General features: G+C 37.2%; 1 protein-coding gene across 5 annotated transcripts in view; it reads left to right on the top strand.

The window, feature by feature from the left end:
* Positions 1-21,154, top strand: part of Epha7 (EPH receptor A7) — a 159,865-nt gene that overhangs the window by 119,236 nt on the left and 19,475 nt on the right. For 3 of the 5 annotated variants that reach the window (XM_041667413.1, XM_041667412.1, XM_041667416.1), the window contains exons 6-9: positions 9,924-10,048; positions 12,597-12,780; positions 18,000-18,108; positions 18,888-18,943. In XM_041667413.1, the coding sequence (XP_041523347.1) occupies positions 9,924-10,048; positions 12,597-12,780; positions 18,000-18,108; positions 18,888-18,943 (474 nt within the window). The remainder of the gene's footprint in view (positions 1-9,923; positions 10,049-12,596; positions 12,781-17,999; positions 18,109-18,887; positions 18,944-21,154) is intronic. The other 2 variants (XM_041667415.1, XM_041667414.1) reach the window with 1 other exon arrangement.

Genomic DNA, 21,154 nt, shown 5'->3' with positions numbered 1-21,154 from the left:
GCTATTCAAAATGTCAGCATAGAAGATTTAAGTAGCTTTTCTCAGAAAGAAAGCATTCAAGGAAGTTGTATAGGAAAATAAATGCCTCTTTCACAGGAAATCTTGTAATCAGAGGTTTCTCGGTTAGACTGGTCCCACAATTGCTTTTAGGAGATTAATATTAATTAACAATGTTTGACTGATGGCTCAGGCTTATTGCTAGTTAGTGCTTTCATTTAAATTAACCCATTTCTATTTATCTAAGTATTGTCACATGATTGATATTACCAGTCAGCTGGCATGTTGTTACTTGGGTGACTAGATGACATTTCCCAGAATCCTCCCTTCTTCTCCTGTATCTCTGATTGGATATCCTGCCTGGCTCTATCCTGCCTTTCCATAGGCCAAAGCACCTTTTATTTTTTTATCATCCAATGAAAGCAACACATATTCGAAATGTGCAGAAAGACATCCCACATCAAAATATTGCTAAGAAAAGGATCAATTAAGTGACACAAAAAAGGATATTTCTGATATGGTTGGTGTCTGTCTGACAGGATCCCCTTTTCAGCACTGTCTGGAAACTGCCCTTGAATAGTCCATGTGCCTTATAGTAGTGCTCTTGCTCTAGTATGCTTTAAGTAGCAATCACTTGTTAGACTTTGTGTTCTTTTACAACAGTGATTCCAAATGACTCTAAGCCTTTGGCTCATCTTTTCTCCAGATGGTAGGGCTGTATCTACATTTTTACTTCCTGTTAATAGATCACTCGAAAATGTTTTAATCTTTTAGAAAAGGTGTATTGTGATGGCTCAGGCCGTTCATTCATTTTATTCTATCACAGAAAGTGGTAGAAAGTGTCCATGCGTATCAGTGAGTGCATGGGTGAATAAACACTGCACCTCCGTGTATGGGCCAGTCTACAGGTGTTAGTTGACTCAGCTCCTGAAATGCTGTGGGAAAGAAACATCAAGATTCAGAAAGTTGTTAAATAATACTGTTAGGGTCAAAAAAGCTACACATTTGGGTCTCCTTTGACTGTTTCAGGAAGTATATCAAAGAAAATGCAGAGTGGTCTCTTTCAGAGAAATGTCTTTGAAACACAGTGTGTCAGGGAGAAGGTTCCACTTTTCGTTATGTGATTTTAAAGCTGTGTAGTATGTGTGTATGTTTCCTTGTCATTTTAAAAGTTTCCACTTGGTCTAACCTCTTCAAGGTGCTGACAGGTTTTACCCTGTATGACAGATTTCCACTGTTTTTCCATAGCCCTTTTAGCTTTCTCCTCACTGGGGCAGAACCTTTGATATAAATGACTTAAAAAGAAGGTGTATATTTCGGCTCATGGTTTCTGGGGTTCCATCCCATTATGATCATCTCTGCTGAACCTGGGCCTGTGGGGTGTCACAGAATTAAAGTGGCTGGAGCATGTGGCAGAGGCTTCTGAACCCATTCCGGACACTAAGCAAAGAGAAAAAGACCAGAACCAGGTGTACCCTTTAAGAAAATGTCCCCAGTGCCCTCCTTCATCCAGAAATGCCTCACCCTATGAAGTTCCACAACCTCCCAGAACTGAATCACAAAGGGTAGCTTGAATTATGTTTCTACTGTCTACTTCCAGGAGATGAAATATCTGGAATTATTAGTCAGGTAGAATCAAAACTGAAAAGTGGGACTTGAGAGCATTGTAATAGGATGCTTCATGATGCTATATGACTCTACTTCTTCACAACAAAATAGAAATAGCAATATCTACCTTGTAGTATTATAGTATGGAAAACAGAATTCAAGATGAAAACATAAGACTCATTCTGAATGTGTGTACTATATCAGCAAAGAATTTTCCAAGTTACTGAGGATCAAAGAAAAGTCTGTTCTGCATCTGATAAGTGCCAAAGAAATACTGGGTTACACCAGCTAGACCAGCAAAGAATCGTTCTTTGTCTTTTAACGTTTTTTTTAAATCTATCTTTTCTCATTTTACAGACCAATCTCAGTTCCCACTCCCTCCCCTCCTTCCATTCCTTCTACCTTCTCCACCATCCCACTCTCCAATCCACTCCTCAGAGATGGTGAGGCTTCCCATAGGAAGTTATCAAAGTCTAGCACATTGCTTTGAGTCAGGACCAAGGCCCTCTCCAGTATATCTAGTCTGAACAAAGAGAGTGGGTTCCAAAATGCTAGTGCAAGGCGTAGAGATGAATCCTGGTCTCACTGCCAATGGCCCCATAATCTGCCCCAGTCATACAACTGTCAGCCATATTCATAGGACCTAGTTTGGTGGATCCCTTGCTGTAAGACCGGAGTTGGTAGGCTCCCATTAATCAACTCAGGTAACTGTTTCAGTGGGTGTCCCCATCATGGTCTTGATCCCTTTGCTCATATTCTCACTTCTCCCACTCAACTGGACTTTGAGAACTCAACCCAGTGTTCCACTGTGGATCACTGCCTCTCCTCCCATCTGTTGTTAGATGAAGTTTCTATGGTGGTATTATCATCAAGGCAAGGGCAAGGCCAGTTCAGGCACCTTCTCCATTATTGCTTAGGGTCTTAGCTGGGGCCATCCTTGTGGATTCCTGATAATTTCTCTAGTGCCAGGTTTCTAGCTAGCCCCATAATGGCTTCCTCAATCCATATATCTCTTTTCTTGCTCTCATCTCTGTCCTTCCCCATCTTAAACATTCCATTCCCTGAAGCTCTTCTCCCCCTGCTCTTCTCCCCTCCTCCTCTTCTGCCCTCCTTTTTCTCTCCCCACCTTCATGCTCCCAGTTTTCTCAGGAGATCTTGTCTATTTCCTCTACCAAGGGGGATCTATATATTTTTTCACTTATAGTTCTCCTTGTTACTTAGCTTCTCTGGGATTGTGAACTATATAGGCTTGTTATTCTTTGCTTCACAGCTGGTATTCACTTAGGTGTGAGTCCATACCATGCTCACCTTTCGGTTGAGGGGCATCTAGATTGTTCCCAGGTTCTGGCTATTACAAATAGTGTTGCTATGAACATAGTTGGACAAATGTCCTTGTAGTGTGATTGAACATCCATTGGAAAAGAATGGCTTTTAAATGCTGACTGAAAAGCTAGATGACTCCTCTCCTAGGGCTCCTTAACCTTTCCCCAAAATTCTGTGAGGCTGTTTCCAAGTTCTGTAAACAGGGCTGTGTGAGGAAGAAGTCTCACTAAAGAAAGTTGCCTGATTTATACCTGCTATTTTCAGAAGTATATATACAGAGGATGTTTTGAAGATTAAACATGACAGAAATGACAAGTTAGTTTTTTTATGAATGGGTGTTTAGATAGTCCTTCAGGAGAGCTGGGCAGAATCCTATGTGTCTGGGAGCTCCACCAACAGGGACTGCAACAACACACCACACCGACCCTGATACATTTGACTGAGAGATTTTGCTAAAATGCTTGGATACTTTCTAATTTCACATCTGAACAGTAGTTAACAGCTGTCTAGTGATTCTAGAGACGGAAACTGTATTCCAGTTAATATATTGGCAGACTGTTTTTTTATGTGTGTGTTTTTATACTCTTTTTTTTTTATTGAGAAAAGGAAAAAAAAACAATTTTCCGCCTCCTCCCAGCCTCCCATTTCCCTCCCCCTCCTCCCACCCTTCTCCCCCTCCTCCCACCCTTCTCCCCTTCCCCCCACTCCTCTCCTGCTCCCTCTCCAGTCCAAAGAGCTGTCAGGGTTCCCTGCCCTGTGAAAAGTCCAAGGTCCTCCCCCCTCCGTCCATATCTAGCAGACTGTTTTTTTTTAAGGAAGTGGAGTTCGGTTCAAATGAAGCAGCAGGGATTTTACCAGTTCTGTTTTCTGGTATATTACGCGGTTGAAAAGATGCCATTTTAGCTTCCACATGCACTTGGGGAGGGTTCTACTTAGGATGCTTGGTCAGGTAAACATCATGACCACTTTTTCATGGAACTTCATGTCTTAACGACAGCTCCTGTAAAAAATATAAACTCATTTCATACTTATTTTTGTTCAACTACTTGGTATATAATGACAGTTTAAAAAAAATTAAAAGGCACCCTTTCCTCCAACTAGATTTTTTTTTTAAGGACACACAGGGCGCTCTTGATTGCTTCCAACTCAACTTCCTTTAGTCTTTTTTATGTGCTAAAATATTTTAGTTATTATTTATAATAAACTTGACTTTTTCATAGGAAGTTAAAGCTTAATAAAGCTTTGTGTTGACATTTTATACATGCTTCTACTTGTCCCCCAATCAAATTGCTATATTTCACAATAACACACTGGAACAATGCTTACAAAAAATACCTTGTAATTGAAATAAATTATATGTATTTTTGCTTATTTTAAGTTGTGAAATCATAATACTGTTTGGGAATAGTAAGAAGGATAGCTATAATGAAATATTAAGGTACTAATAATGCATGAGCCTTATACTTCAAAAGATGCTTACAATCAAGTTCTGTATTGATAATAAATAGTGACAGAGTGTTTAGTGAAGGAAAATTGTGTTATTGCAGAAGATGTATTGCACAGTGTTCTAAAGAATCTTCATTTCTACCTTTTGCAGTCATCTAATGGAAATTTACAAATGCCAACATAATTAACAAATATGTATGCATGTTCATAGGACATTTCATACTCATTGATCCATCTTTTCTCATTGTCCCGCTACAATTACTGATAAATGTTCACTTTGTTCTCTGACATGCAGTTAGAAAATCTGTTTAGATAAAATGATGACTTCTATAAAAGTACTTTTAAAAATCCAAACACAAAACAAAATTCAAGAGCTTCATTAAAATTCTGCTATACACATACAAAGTTTCTTCTTTATGTTGAGTAGTGTTTTTCCTGATACAGTATTGTATTTAGGACTTGAGATAAAAATTATCCATATGCCAACATTGGGTCTCACAGATAATATCATGATATATGCAATCACTCACCTTGTTTATAGAAATAAAAATATTGAAGGTGTATAAACTTTTTTGTCATTGGTGTGATAAGAAATTACCCTCAAACGGAATAACTTTAAACAACATGGAGTCATAATCACAGTTTTGTGAATGAGAATTTTGGGCAATGCATTTTCATTCAGTTCAATCCTTGGCACTAAGTTGCATCAGTCTGCTAGCTGATCCAGGCTAGCCTTCCTTTTCTTTTCCTTTCCAAGTTCCCTTTCATTTTATTTGATGTTCTTTTTTTTTGTAATTTGGGGAGCTTTAGGGAAGAAACGCCTCCAGACTCATTTAGTTCTTTGGTGTTTCATAAAGGACTGAAATACTCTCTTCTCTGCTGTCAGCCAGCGTCAGTGTTTAGTCCTAAAGCCATCCTCCGTATCTTTTGCTGCTTCCCATAGGATCCTTCACTAACAGTGTACTGATTCTCCTTTATGATTCAGATCCCTCTCCCAAAGCACATCCCCGACCCTATCTGGAGCATCTTCCCAAGTTAAAGTCTATAGTTTCTTTTTCATCTGCAGTGTTCTCTTTGGGGTCACTGTATCTCCTACGCTGTGTATTCAAATAGTCCCTTTCTACTTCATGCAGGAAAATGTCGATATCTGTGTGTGTTCTCACGTGTGCACGCACAAACATACACACACACCCACACACACACACACGACATGCTTTACATTTAAAAAGAAAAAATGGAGGCCCTTGTTCTGTTATTTAAATATAACTTTGAAGTGGAATCAGAAACTAATATAAAAGATTGTGTATAACAGTATAGAAGCTAGAACTATGTAAAATATCCCTCAGTTTTGCTTTATCAATAATTCATCGTGGTTATAGATTAGAAGCCCAAAAGCTTCATTTGTGTGTGTGTGTTGGGGGGGGGGTGGAACCCAGGGCTTTATTCATGTTAGGGAAGCATTCAACACAGAGCTGTACCCTCTGTTTTGCAATTTTGCAATGGCTAGGAAGTAAATGAAGCTTTCAAACTGTATGATGACAAAAGTCCTAGCCAGTTGGCAGGCAGGCCTTGGCCCTACTTGCAACCACCACCCTATACATCCATATACATTTCTTTTTTTTTTTTTTTTGGTTTTCTTTTTTTTTAATTTTTTTTTTATTGAGAAAAAGAAAAAAAAATTTCAGCCTCCTCCCAGCCTCCCATTTCCCTCCCCCTCCTCCCACCCTTCTCCCCTTCCCCCCACTCCTCTCCCCCTCCCTCTCCAATCCAAAGAGCAGTCAGGGTTCCCAGCCCTGTGGAAAGTCCAAGGTCCTCCCCCCTCCGTCCATGTCTAGGAAAGTGAACATCCAAACTGGCTAGGCTCCCACAAAGCCAGAACATGAAGTAGGATCAAATCCCCGTACCATTGTCCTTGGCTTCTCATCAGCCCTCATTGTTTGCCATGTTCAGAGAGTCCATTTTTTTCCCATGCTTTTTCAGTCATAGTCTAATATAGATCAGCCCCACTGTCTCAGTGGGTGGGTGCACCCCTCGTGGTCCTGACTTCCTTGCTCATCTTCTCCATCTTTCCGCTCCTCATTGGGACCTTGAACCTAGAGTGGCTCCCAGGAGCCCAAGGCGATGTTCCCAGTTAGTTGTTTGGGCAGCTGAGGATAGGGAACCTGAAATGACCCTATTCTATAGCAATACTGACGAATATCTTGCATATCACCATAGAACATTCATCTGGTGATGGATGGAGATAGAGACAGAGACCCACACTGGAGCACTGGACTGAGCTTCCATATACATTTCTATTCCTTTGATTCAGCGGCCATAATAGAAGGTCAGCTCTCAGCAGTCACTGCTATAAAGAGATCTGCTGTGCAGCTCTCAACAGATGAGATGGGGCAGTCTGACATGAGCCCCACAGCTGGACCGAAGCTTCATTTTGCCAAATTAAAACCAAAAACTTACTTTTATGTCTCTTAGTTTACTTTTAATTTCTGGTTTCATAAACTTAACTAACTTTGTGATCATGATGCTGACATTAACCATTTTCAACCACGGAAGGCATGTCTTACTTTTCTAAGATAGTATTTTACCACCACTTCAAATACAATCAACCTAACCATGTTTAATATGGCTTGGTTTTAAATGATACATTCTATGTACCTCTCATGGCATGGAAGAAATTTCAAAAACCAAGAAATTCATGTCTATTCATCAAGTTGAAATCAACATATCTGAATAATTCTAAAAATATAGGTGAGAAAAGTTTGTGCATGATTCAAAAGAAATACTACAGATGATTATGTTAAGTGATTCCATGATGTCTAATAATTTTCCCAAATATTTTTTCAGTTCATATTATTGCTTACTTGCTTATTAGCTTCATATCACTTCCTATTGAGTTATATATTGGTTTCATTTTAATAAGTATGGACATTATAAATTAATGCCATACCACGTAATTGGTTGTTAAATGTTCTATAATTTAGCTGCTAGATTTCATTTACAGAAATGAACGATTTGTTATAATTAACTGAGCGTCTGGTGTGAGTGGAGTCTTGGTGAAACTGCTACACTGATTTTATAAAGGAAGAGAGGTTATGACAAGGTAACCAAAGAGAGCATTGTGTTTTAGCATAAGCACACCTATGCCACTCTCTTAGCTCCTTTTCTTTGTAAATTGACCTTCTTGAAATCTGTAAAGTTTAGATATATCTGGGTTTATAGATGATAAACGTTTGGGGTACATATCTTCTATGCCTAACATAATAAAACTCAGGGAAAATATCATCTTTTTTTTAAAAAAGAAACAAGCCAGAACCTTGTATTTGAAGGTTCTTTCTCTTCTATAGCTCACTATTCTTAAGGGTTAGTTGGTAATACTTCTTTCTGTCGTTGCCCTCTAAAAGTGTGTGGCTGGATACAATTTTAGCAAGAGTTTAAGCATCAAGTAAGTACCCCCAAAAGAGCAGTGTGTCCTTATGGGCATAGCTTCTCTTGTGCAGAGAGGGGAAATACCTTGTGACAGAGTGCACCATTAGAACTACAGGATGAATTTCAAAACATTACGTATTTCAAATGCTTTTGGCACCCTTTTCCCCCAAAGCCTCAATTACCATAATTATATCCGTGAAAGTTCTTTTACAGTTTCAAATAGTGAGCGTAATTTTAGTGTAACTTTCAAATATCAAGTCCTCTTTTACATTAGAGTTTGCTCTGTGTAGCAGAAACTATTTATAGCCCGCATTTCCACCATAGCTCAGAGAATCCAAGGCTTCCTATCTATTTCATATTTTGAGAAAGCAACTAAGCAGAGCTTGAACAGTTCCTCAGAACTACAGTACGCAACGTGTGTTACTTGAAACTGGTCAGAAGACTCAAATGTGTTCATTCATATCAGCTATTTCTTCTGAATCGTTTTCACAGTGCACACCTCAATAGTATGCCTTAAGCAGAGAGCAGCAGCCCGGGTGTGCACGCCACTGTACTGCCCTTTGCAGTATTTAAATTCGGGCTGTGCTCTAGACTTTGTAGTAAATGAGACTCACAGAAACCGTTATTGTCACCTTATTGTTGGTTGGAGTTGACACTTCCCAAGGCTATGGAGATCCCTAACATATCTGTCTATGTGCTGGGCTAAGCAGGGTCTTCATGACATGAGTCTAGAGATCAGTTTGCACAGCTGCTGTGAAGGCATAAAAGTTGCTGAATATGATTTCTTACTGCAAATCTGCTTCATTGCTAATGTATCAGATATGCATTTACCTGTAAGCATAGTACACTGAGAACTTCACCTGAAATTCCCTTCAAAAGAAATCTTGATCTGCCTAGGTTGTTCTTTGTTAGTAGTGTGGGAGGCAATGGCATCAAGAATCTTCCCTGCCCTTCCTTCAAAACTGCAAAGCAAGGAAGATGTGAAAAATAAGTTTTTTGGACTTTGATGCAAGAAAGTATTAAGAAGTAGAAGAAACAAAATAAAGCCAAAGGGATAAACATCTGAAATTTGTTTAAATGGCTTTGGTCCCATATAATTGCTTTTCTGTCAGCAGGATTATTAACAATTTTAGACATCTGAAAATTAAATGAACAGCCTGAAAGTATTTTATGGAATGAGATAGACCATGATACATGAAATATAATGACCCCACTGAAACTCAGCCAAGTCGGTGCGGCTACTCACTTAGGCAGAGTAGCCGACTAGTTAATCATCACCAAGCAAATTGGACAGAGCAAATTAGCTTACTGAATTCCAAAGCCTTAGCTACAAGAAAGAGGATATGCCACTAATTATAATGAAGGAACTCTACACATCCTATTGTCAGCATAGAAAGAGAAAGTAAGACTTTAAGCGTTGAACTGCCCCGACTGAAGCTCTTAGAGCCTGGGTTACTATGTGTGCCTTACATCTTCCACACTGTATAGCCGAGGATATGTCATGCCCAGCTTGGCATGGGAGAAGCTCAAAGATTTTCTATAATCGTCTCCTAATGAATTGTAAAACTTTTCACCAAAGTATATTGTCATTCTTTGAGAATACATACACAGGGACAGTCACATATATGCATGCACATACACAAGTGGAAACACATTTTAAAGTGTGTTCCCTTTAACTGAAAAGTGTTCATCTATTTCATGAACTTTTTTCTCTACAGTATTTAGATGTTTTATTTCTTTTGAAAACTGTATTTCTGTTTTATGTAAAATAAATATTTGGACTCAGTTTATCACTGGAGATTAATCAGAAATCGTATTTTCTAGCCTTAATTAGCATTCATTTGCTTAATTGTCATTCTCAGCCCCATCATTTCCATTTTTCACAAACTTGAACAATGCTATCTTCTGCTGTTTGCACTTTAATTTAAATTTCTATTAAGGTTTATGAGCAGTAATAAGGTCCTGTTTGAATATTCATTAGCTTTTGAATTGTGAGCTATGAAAAGGTGCTTTCTTTTACCTTTAATGAAACTGGCACAGCATGGGACTGATCAGTTGTGACACTGGATGTGAAGCACCCAGTGAATTTCCTCATTGTTTATTGACACCTCTTGTCCAAACAGCTCCCTCGCAAGTGAGTGGAGTAATGAAGGAGCGGGTGCTGCAGCGAAGTGTGGAGCTTTCCTGGCAGGAACCAGAGCATCCCAATGGAGTCATCACCGAATATGAAATCAAGTATTACGAGAAAGTAAGTGGGAAAGGACTGCGGTGTGAATGGCACCTGATACCATCCCTGGCACTGTCCGCTACTGCTGGTCATTTCACTATGTGGGGCCATTCCAGAGTTCATATTTACCATTGGCTGTGCTTAATAACCACCTCCACCACCCCTGCTTTACGATTACAGTCAAGATCTCTTTTTAGTAGCTTTCTGTGTCATACGAGTGAGAATATTGGTAGTATATTTTTCACAGATTTTTAATATGATAGTTAGATATAGAATGATTTAATGGCAGAGAAACTAATTAATCCAATATATTTTGAAAAGTGTTCCTTTCAATGTATTTGTGTATGTAATGACACTTTAAATTAAGGTTTTCATAGGATCAATGTCTTCAAATACTGTCATCATAGCTGATGATATTTTGTATAACATGTTTATAGTGTCTTTCAGCACTAAAATTAGGAAGATGCTATTTCAGTTTTTAAATTCTCTCTGAAAGTTATAGCATTCGTACAAGATGGTTACATCGCATGCCTCTTTTTCTATGGAAAGTACTCTCTAAAACTCATCTATTGATTCCGGTCTCTTCTTAGTATGACCAAGTATTATTAATAAGAAATATCTGTCTATATAAATATGTTCAGCAGTTGCTTATTTAGAGAGGAAATAAAATATGAGGTCTATTCACAAACAGTTCTCTGAGTCCCACCACACACACACACACACACACACACACACACACACAAAATCTCTCAAAATTTAAAACACTGAACTACCAGTATTTGGTATTATGACTCTAATTGTATTAAATCATACTTTATCATTTTAACTGAGTTAGGTGAATGCTCCAATACTTAGAACTACTTCACTATTTAGACATGATTATGAAAATAAAGTCCTAAGATTTTGGCAAAATTTGGGACTGAGTTGACTTCATTGAAATCTGTATAATTCATTGGCAAACCCCTCCTTCCCCAGTAAGGAGAAACAAAGACAGCTTAAAATAGATGTCAGTGTTCACATTTGAAATAATTTGCCTTACTCTTTTCATTCAGATTCACTTTCTTCTTGGCCTCAGTTGCATTTTTATGCCTCAGCTTTGTGCTGAGAAATACATTTCTTTTCCAATCAAATGTGCTTAAAGGGGATCATTGTTTTGAACGCTGCTTTTGTAATATCTGTTTCCGCTGTAATCCCTAATTGTTATGGCCCTTCTAGAAATTGGCAGATTTTAAAGTCAATAAAGTGCATTTTACAGTACAAGGTAGCAGAGTTTCTCATAGGAAATTCACAATCTTTTGCAAATCTTTACTGGGAAATAACTGCATTCAAATTGCTGGGCTTTATTTGCATGACAGAAAGAGAATGCATTTACAGCCAGTAATGTGTAAAATAGGCAGTTATTGGAATGTAGGACCGGAGCAGTGGGCTTTGCAGTGTGAAGACACAAGATCTGTGTTTGTTGCTCACTGACTGTGAGTTCTATCTAGTTCTGTTCAGGCTATACATCAGGTACCTATGATTACATCTATAGTACCCACAATCATTTTTATAAATGATTATAGTGATCGCTGTCATGAATCAACCCCATAAAGTGAGTCCAAGTCTTTATTTCCACTTTTGGAAGCATTAGTGTAAAGGTCACTAAATCAAGGTGATATTCTCAGAATTCAGTAGATAATTCTGACACTGGTGTTTACAGAAAAAAAAACAAAAACTACTCCCAAATTTGTAGGTAAACAAGTATAACTTTTTCAACTTGTGTTCATAAATGGATTAAGAAAGTCATATCAATAAAAACTTATGGGTTATACTTTTAAATATTGTTTTGATGAGTTTTTATGTGCTTGAAGTTTTATATTTAATTAATTCTTAAGCTTATCCCATATATATGTAAAATTCCACATATTGTATATATATATATATATATATATTATGCATAACATTTGTGAAGTTTTACAAAATGGAAACAATATAAGCTATTGCTTTAATGAACTTTGCAAGCCTTAGCATTTATATTTGAAAAGTAAGTAAAGTTAAATTTAAAATAATGTCAAACCACAACCATAACTCACATATTTTACTCTCAGACTGTAAGTTGTAATTAGAAATTAGTTTTCTTCCTTTTCTACTGAATGAAACTGATGTATCAGCGTGGTTGCAATATTTAGCTGAATTTCTTGATTTTTGGCACATAAATTTTGTTTAATCAGAAAGTAGTTCCAAGAACCATGCAGCTACGTGAAGTTATCTACTAAATTAGACATTGATCAGATGTACTTGTATTTTGGTTAATAGAGAAATGTGACTAAAAAGTTGTAGACACTGTTTCCTGTCCCAACACAGCCAAAGCCCAAACAGTGTGATCATTTTAAAGAAGTTATTTCTTTTTGAAATGTATACACCAAAGGCATGTTTTTTCATTGCATTTTATGTGATCTTAGATACAGTTAGTATTACAGTATTGCAGAAGGTAGAATGTAGGGTCAATTAAACAATAGCAATACAGGAAATCAAAATTAATTACCAGAATCAACTATCAAATCAATTTGATTTGTAAATATCATTGCAGGATCAAAGAGAAAGGACCTACTCAACACTGAAAACCAAGTCCACCTCAGCCTCCATTAATAATCTGAAGCCGGGAACAGTGTATGTTTTTCAGATCCGAGCTTTCACTGCTGCAGGTTATGGAAATTACAGCCCCAGACTTGATGTTGCCACACTAGAGGAAGCTACAGGTAAAATGTTTGAAGGTAATTACCATCTTTGGTTCAGATTCTTCAATTTATAACTGTCACTTGGCTTTTTTGGGTTTTTTTGGTCTTTTTTAGTATTGAGGGTAGTGATTTTATATAAAAAATAATTTTTATACCTATAAATGGATATATATGAATATAAGTGTTCCATTATAAAGGTCATTCAGGAAAATAATTACTAAATATTCTCTTTATATCTAAACATTATTATATCAGTCTTTTAAATGCATACTGTATTAATATATTAAAAGTGAAATCAGAAACGCATATTGGTCGTTCAGTCTGGTGTTGACACAGTTTTTTGTAAAACTCAGAGTATTCTAACTCAAATTATGTGCATCTAATAGATTTCTGTAAAGAAATCTAAAGGGTAACTGGGTGGATACTAGTTATGCTATTCATGATTTTGAGTTAACCAAAGCTCTGTGCTTCTAACATTGAGGATTCAGAAAGAACCCTCAACTGTGTTTCTTTTATTTTCACTTTTCTCCCCCTGCCCCCTGCTTTGTTCTTAATTGGTTCAATTTTGCTGGAGAATCTTAAATATATATGAAATATAAATGAACGTCCTGGAACTCACGACTCAGCCTGAAAATAGAACATAATCAATATGTTTTAAGCCCTTTTAACAAATGTTTATATTTTGCAATGTAAAATAAATTTGTATTTAAAATATGTGACTGTGTTGAATATAACATACGTACAGTTACATCATGAGAGTTCTTTCGCCGCAGACTGTGCTCAGGGCACAGTGAATTCTGCTTCTGGTCACTCTTCAGTTGGCCTAAGACCTCAGAATATTTCCACATTTGAGAGCTTTTGATTTCTCCTGATGAACTGCTGAGACACAACATATATCCAGTGGCTCTTGTCCTGTTTTCTGTTGACATTCTAGTAGTGTTCACATAAGATTTTAAAGAAAATGATTAAAGATACATTATATTACTTTCTTTTTTTCACTTTTCAAAAGTATTTAAAATAATGAAGCTTTGATCAGAACTATTTTGACTTCAGAAAAGCATTATAGTTCTTTTAAATGCTAGGCTAAATTGACAAATATTCTTGGCATTAACCAAAGCTTGGTCAATTTGTTAGCTAAAATCTCTTTAAAAAATACTGTTATCTTTCTACATGAGCAACAAAAATACATATGAAATCAATCTGAACTTTCCATAATTTGCTTAGAATTGTACATGTAAAATATCACTTGAAAATGTTGCCACAATGTGCTATAATGGGATGAATGCACTTCTTTTATCAATATCATTAATTGTGAAATATATAAGACAAAAGATAAGGATATCTATGTTTAACAGCTCTCAAGAAGCTCCTAAAGCAATTGAAGTAGATATTTCAACACTGAAACAAAAAAGTGGTTTAGTATTGAGGTGTATCTCCATAGTTAACAACTGGCAACATTTTCCTAACTTCACCTCATACTTTTTAGTGCAGTGAAACACTTCAAGATTTGTTATATAGTCTTTACTTTTGAAAACGTTGAAAATGAACCTCTGTTATGTTCTGACTTTGTAAATTGGGACAAACTATTTATTGAAATTTGAATGTTCATAAATATTTTCACTATCCCAAAAGGAATTAGAGTTCAAAACTAAGGTGAAGTGTCAAATCCTGAGCATGAAATTAATGCTGAAATAGTATTCTGTATTGGAAACCACATTGTAATTATTATTATTAGAATTTCCTCTTCCATTAAGATGTAAAATTAATAAAGGAATCAATCATATTTTTTAAATTTATTCAACCATTGACTTGCCAATGCCTACTGTAGTGGTTAGTGCATAGAAAGCACTCAATAAATAAGAAATGACTAGGTCACAGCAACATAGGCTCGGTTATCAGAATAATGAATATGAAATGACTAGATCATCCCAACATCATCTAGGTTATCAGGACAAATCAGATAGAGGTGTTAGAAGTCTGAAGTCTTACCTTGTGATATCCATATGTGTAGTTCTGAGTGCACTCCTCTTTCTCTAAATGTTGGGATAGTAGTACCCAAATTAAATTTATACACACTAAGTATTATGGATGGTGCATAGTTTGAGAAGTTTCTAATTGCCTTATTATGTAACTCAACTATTTTCAACAATGTTCTCCCAGAAACATTTTTTTTTACTCTTCAGAATATTGAAAACCCATCAGAGGTTGTCTTTATGATAAAACACAGTTTACTAGTCTCCCCTCGTTTAGCCATTAGCATAATGCCATTAGGTCTTGGAGCTTCTGGAAAACTTGATACTGCATTTATAAGGAAGTGGAAGTGTAAAGAGATAAAAATATGTTTGAAGTATGAATCAATAATATTGGTCGTCCAGATTCCCTGAAAAGCTCTTGAGGACTCGTAGGGATGCCTAAACTTTGAGATCTACAGACTCAGCACGCGTGATGCTCTAAGAACTAGGTACACATAGAGATGTGTGAGGCGTTCTAGGTGCCCTCGGTCTAAGCTTAGGGGAAATGTGTGCCAAATTCATGAATTCTGGCCATATGGTTAACTATGGAAGATTATAAGATGCAGCATTACCACCCAATAAATGGTGATGTAACTGTGCTCAGAAGCGAGGCAGGAGGGAAGATTGTCCCTAGAAGAGGTCCCTTAGGCACTGTAAACAGAAATTAGCAGACTATCCCATATCACCTGCATTCCCAACTCCGCTTCTGTTTAGAGCACCTACTACCTTTGCAGCTTTTAAAGGTGATCTTCAGGTTACTCAAGTCGTTACTTCTGAATTTTTCTCCCCTTGACATAGATGAAAATATTATTAATATAAGTCAACTATTGAAAGCTTAAAGTTTAACATTAAGTACCCACATGTAAATAAACAGTCATGAATGTTGATTCACCTTTCAGTTGAGCTCAGTGTTTCCACTGGAACACTGGCCTCTGAAGCTAAGGGAAGAACTGAGTCTTAGAAAAGCAGAGAATTGACCCCTTGGGACTTCTCAGTGCAAAGCATTTCTACCCTTGAGTGTGTAATTGTTTCCTTTCTCATGAGAATTACTCCATTCTGAATCTTCTCTATATATGTAAAAAGCCAGATATACACACACACAATAATAATAATAATGATGATGATGATGATGATGATGATGATGATGATGAAAGTCATGCTTTTTTAATCATATGTCTATTAGGCTGTAACTCAGATTTAACACTTAAAGGTTATTTACCTTAAAAAAAATTTTTTTCCTGAATTGACTTATCTCTAGAGACCAATCGCCAGGTGACAAATTAAGAAGAGTATGCAATACATGTGTTCAGAAACTACCTAACTAGATATCTTTACAGCATTTCTGTATAATATAGATCTCTCTTTAGTATAGGTTACAAAGGTAAGGGAAAGTTGTCAAAGGAAGACGACAAGGATAAATTTGACAAAGTACAGTTTGGGTTAGGGGTGGGGACTGCTGGCGGAGGAAAGCTAGTACTGCGTAGGTCAAACTTTATTCTCTAGAGACTCAGTCTCTTGCTACCAGCAAGAAAGATATTTTCCATCATGCCTGGTATTAAAGATTCTAGTTGTTGATTGTTCTAGAAGTAGCTAAACTATATGGATTTGACTTTATATATAATACAACCGGGTAATTTTTGTCTGTACATTTTCATTGTATATCATGTTTACTGATTGAATCCATCTATGCTGATTATGAAAATATCCAGTGGAGAACATATACCAACTGATATAGAACCGGAAGTGATAAGCCCTTATTTTTTTGAAGCTTAGGTTTCTTTTTTTTTTTAATTATTTTTTTTTATTGAGAAGAGGAGAAAAAAAAAAACAAGTTTCCACCTCCTCCCAGCCTCCCATTTCCCTCCCCCTCCTCCCACCCTTCTCCCCCTCTTCCCACCCTTCTCTCCCTCTCCCCACTCCTTTCCCCCTCCCTCTCCAGTCCAAAGAGCTGTCAGGGTTTTCTGCCCTGTGGTAAGTCCTAGGTCCTCCCCCCTCCGTCCATATCTAGGAAGGTGAACATCCAAACTGGCTAGGCTCCCACAAAGCCAGCACATTAAGCAGGATCAAAACCCCGTGCCATTGTCCTTTGCGTCTCATCAGCCCTCATTGTTCGCCATGTTCAGAGAGTCCAGTTTTATCCCATGCTTTTTCAGTCACAGTCCTGCTGGCCTTGGTGAGCTCCCAATAGATCTGCTCCACTGTCTCAGTGGATGGGTGCACCCCTCGTGGTCCCGACTTCTTTGCTCATGTTCTCCCTCCTTCTGCTCCTCATTGGGACCTTGGGAGCTCAGTCCAGTGCTCCAGTGTGGGTCTCTGTCTCTATCTCCATCCATCACCAGATGAAGGTTCTATGATGATATGCAAGATGTTCGTCATTATTGCTCTAGGATAGGGTCATTTCAGGTTCCCTATCCTCAGCTGCCCAAGGAACTAACTGGGGACCTCGGCTTGGGCACCTGGGAGCCCCTCTAGGGTCAGGTCTCTTGCCAACCCTAAAGTGGCTCCCTTAACTAAGAATTGTGGTTCCGTGCTCCCCTGTCCAACCTTCCTTTATCCCAATCCTCCTGTTTCCCCAAGGCCCCCCTTCCTTTCCTTCTAACTTTTCTCTCCCCATCTCCCCTTACCCCATCCCACCCCACCCCCAAGATCCCAATTTTCTCCCTGGAAATTTTGTCTACTTCCCTTAGCCAAGAGGATAACTATATGTTTTTCCTTGGGTTCACCTTCTTACTTAGCTTCTTTAGATTCACCTATTGTAGACTCCGTGAACCTTATTTATGGTTAGAAACCAATTATGAGTGAGTACATCCCATGTTCATCTTTTTGGGTCTGGGATACCTCACTCAGGATAGTGTTTTCTAGGTTTCTTAAATCCCAAACTGTTTTAGAGGACATGACTCACGGGCTTATCCATGTAGATACTGTAAAGACGTACAACTGAGCTTCCAGTAATGATCTTAGAGGAATTATTAGTATGTAACTGGAAGACTACAGTTTAATAATTGTAAGACATTTTTAAAGTTGGTAAAGTTTACTTTTCATAAATATAGCATCTCCTGTCTAATCTCGCCACTTCCTTAAAATGCACAAATAACGGTTTGTTTAAATTTAAATTTGCACTGGTAATTAAAACGAATTCATTTGAAATTAGAAGTAAAGAAAATGATCTGAGTTGTTTCATATTAAGCCTCATGTGTTCCTCCCAGCAATACGTGGTTCTGAACATCTGTCCTCTGTTTGCAGCCACAGCAGTCTCCAGTGAGCAGAATCCTGTTATTATAATCGCTGTGGTGGCTGTAGCAGGGACCATCATCTTGGTGTTCATGGTGTTCGGCTTCATCATTGGAAGAAGGTAGAGTATGGAATTCTAGGTTTTGTTTGTTTGCTTGGTTTTGTTTGGTTTTCCAAGACAGGGTATCATTGTGTACCCCTGGGTGTTCTGAAACTCACTCTGTAGACCAAGCTGGCCTTGAACTCAGAGATCTGCTTCTCTCTCCCTCCCAAGTGCCACTGCCTCACTTACGTTCTTCGTGCATTTGACATAAAATATGTTGATTACCCCAAAGTACCAACCCATTATACTTATTCTATTAGAATCTTGTTGGCAAATGTGAATACTTCTTTTCTGATATATTAGTTGGTGCATTTTTTGTACTCCCCAAATCAAAGTACACTATAAATTTGATCTCTTCCTCAGTTTAAGGTTAAGGAGTGTCATAATTAATATTAGATGAATGTGTATTGGTTACCTTCAGGTACTTTTCATAATAAATGGAGAAGAACCTTAAGGAGAAGTTAACTCTTTTAGTTGTTTTTTCAACATTTGTGAAAACCATTTAAGATTTTTGAGGTGTTCCCGTAAAAATATAAAGGCAGATGCTAATTGATAAATCTAACACCACAAAACTTTAAGTTTTCTGGTCTTACACAAAGACTCCATTTCCTGTGCATATTTTGATCATGTGCATTGCCACATTATTACCAAGCGGTTCAGCACTGTGGCAAATGTATATTTGTTTATACCTCTAGCTAGCATGTTGCTACATAGCATTGCTCCTGATGCTGCATGCTAATCCATGATGCAAGATCATCCAGTAAATTTGCCACAAATTTCCTCCCCCCCCCCCCAAGGCACTGTGGTTACAGCAAGGCTGACCAAGAAGGGGATGAAGAACTCTACTTTCATTGTAAGTGTTTGGCTTTTCTTTCTTTCAGTATACCCCAGTTTGAGCAGAAATCTGATTGTTTCTAAGGGCATGAATGAATAATCCCTAATGCATCATGCTTGAAATTCTGTAATGAGCTCAAAATGTAAATCTGTTCAGAAATGTCACAGATTTTCAGAATACTGAGCCTCTTTCACGTCACAGGTTTTGCCTTTAGCAAACCCTGCCCAGATATTGTCATCACTACAGCAGTCAAACATTAATGCAGCACAAACGTTTTCTAGTGGGGAGTGTCATTTGAAGGCAGTGTGGCCCCTTTCTTCCATCCAGCAAGTTCTGCTCCCAAGAATCACAGAGTTCAGGAGACTAATGATCACTAAGATATACTTCCTAGAAAACAAATAGTCTAATGCCAGGCTCTAATCCTCTGATACTTTTCTAGGAATGTGAGCTACTTGCTTCTTAAAAGCTCTTGTTAGAAATCAATTCTGAAGGAGGACTATAAATCCAAGGAAAATAGGGGAAAAACATTATTTTTGTTGCAAAATGAATGAATGGCAAATGGAAATAAGGACTTTGAGAATAAATGTTAGTTCATTATAAAGGTGAATAAAAGCCTAAGAATCATATTATTTCCATTCTAGAATTAACGGCATTCTTAACTAAGCATATTATTCCTAGTTTTAAGACTTGGAGATATAGAAACCAAGTATTTTTATTCTTGTTTTTTTTTTATTTGCTAAACCTTCTATGACATTTGTAATACATAAAATTCCTGAAAATGATGAAATAGTTGCTTATTATATACCTAGCCATATTTTTCTTATAGTGTCTAAGAAGATACTATGATGCACCTATTCTAAAGTGTTAAGAGTGTCAAATTGGCACTCAGGAATTTTTAATCATTTTAAATGTCCTCATAATCCTTAAGAAAAACAATGCTCAATCAAAAATGTGTGGCTCAAATTGAAATTTCACTTTACTAAATATTTGTCTTGTACATTGTTGGAGCAACAGTCACTTTGGCTTTAACTTCTTTTAAAGAGGTGGCTTTATATAGCAGTGACCCAAATTGAATGTGAAACTCTGTAAAATGCTAACACAGAAGCCAGGAAGTCATGTTCTCCACAATTGCTAAAATGAAAGGAGAGATGAGTTCATCAAGAGACTTAGGCTTCAAGTTCTCTCACTTTTATGAAACCCTTCCTAGGTTCTGGGTTGTCCCAAGTCTTTTTCTGGATATATATTGTATATACATTCTCTTTAAGTTGACATCCCAGATTATATACACTTCAAACTTTACATACCTTGAGTCCATCTGCCTCCATGTGATTCTGTTTCCTCACTCTGGTCCTTTGACTAATTTGCCAGTATGTTCCCTGTAAAAAGGCATCATTAATGAGAATCACATAGCCAGTTTATAGGTAGAAGAGAGGGAAAGTACGTTTTTACCCTGCTTTTTTGTGATAGGAAAATAAATAAATAAGACTGCCAAAACAAGGAAGAAACCATTGAAACCCATGTCCCTAAAATTTTATTTGTATTGTAAAACATGTACAAAATGAAAATATAAGACCTGGAGAAGATTGCTGGAATCTCTGGTTATACCCACACGTGCATAACTTATTGGTGCTGTTACTTAATATCATACGACTACCAATATGTCACTTTTCACTCTTCTATTGGATTTATCTAACATGTTCTCAGATTATCAGATATATGCTAGTTTGTATGCTTTTAACGTACAGCATGATGCCAACTTTAAACAGAAGCACAACTCACCCGAAACTTGTTGTATAGCTTTATGTTTGATTGTGACCATTCTGTTTTAATATTTTGAAGCCATTCACCTTTTCCACATTTTGCATCCAGTATTTAATCAGAAGCATTCAGAATTGAATGTCTTACTTGTTTATGTAGACAAGATGAACTTGTTGTCTATAAACAGATTCCATTTCTGGCAAAATATCTGTAGGGGTCTTAAGACATTTATCATTAATGAGAAATGTAAATGATATATCAGAACACATACACAAACACACATTCACACATACAAACACACTCTCAGACTGGACAAAGCAATAGACTGGAATGTTCAGAAATTATGCAAAATTTTCCTTTAATTTAGACCATATTCTTTTAAATGAAAAATGAAATAGTAAAGTGTGCTTAACTGCTCTGTCCTATTGAACACTGTGTAGTTTTGACATTCTTTTTCCTTTGGTATCTTAT

Source organism: Microtus oregoni, unplaced genomic scaffold (genome assembly GCF_018167655.1).
Source record: "Microtus oregoni isolate MIOR12 unplaced genomic scaffold, Mior012 000017F_ref0000208, whole genome shotgun sequence".
Taxonomy (NCBI): domain Eukaryota; kingdom Metazoa; phylum Chordata; class Mammalia; order Rodentia; family Cricetidae; genus Microtus; species Microtus oregoni.
The sequence above is the reverse complement of the archived record's forward strand: the minus strand, read 5'-3'. Positions and strand labels throughout refer to the sequence as shown.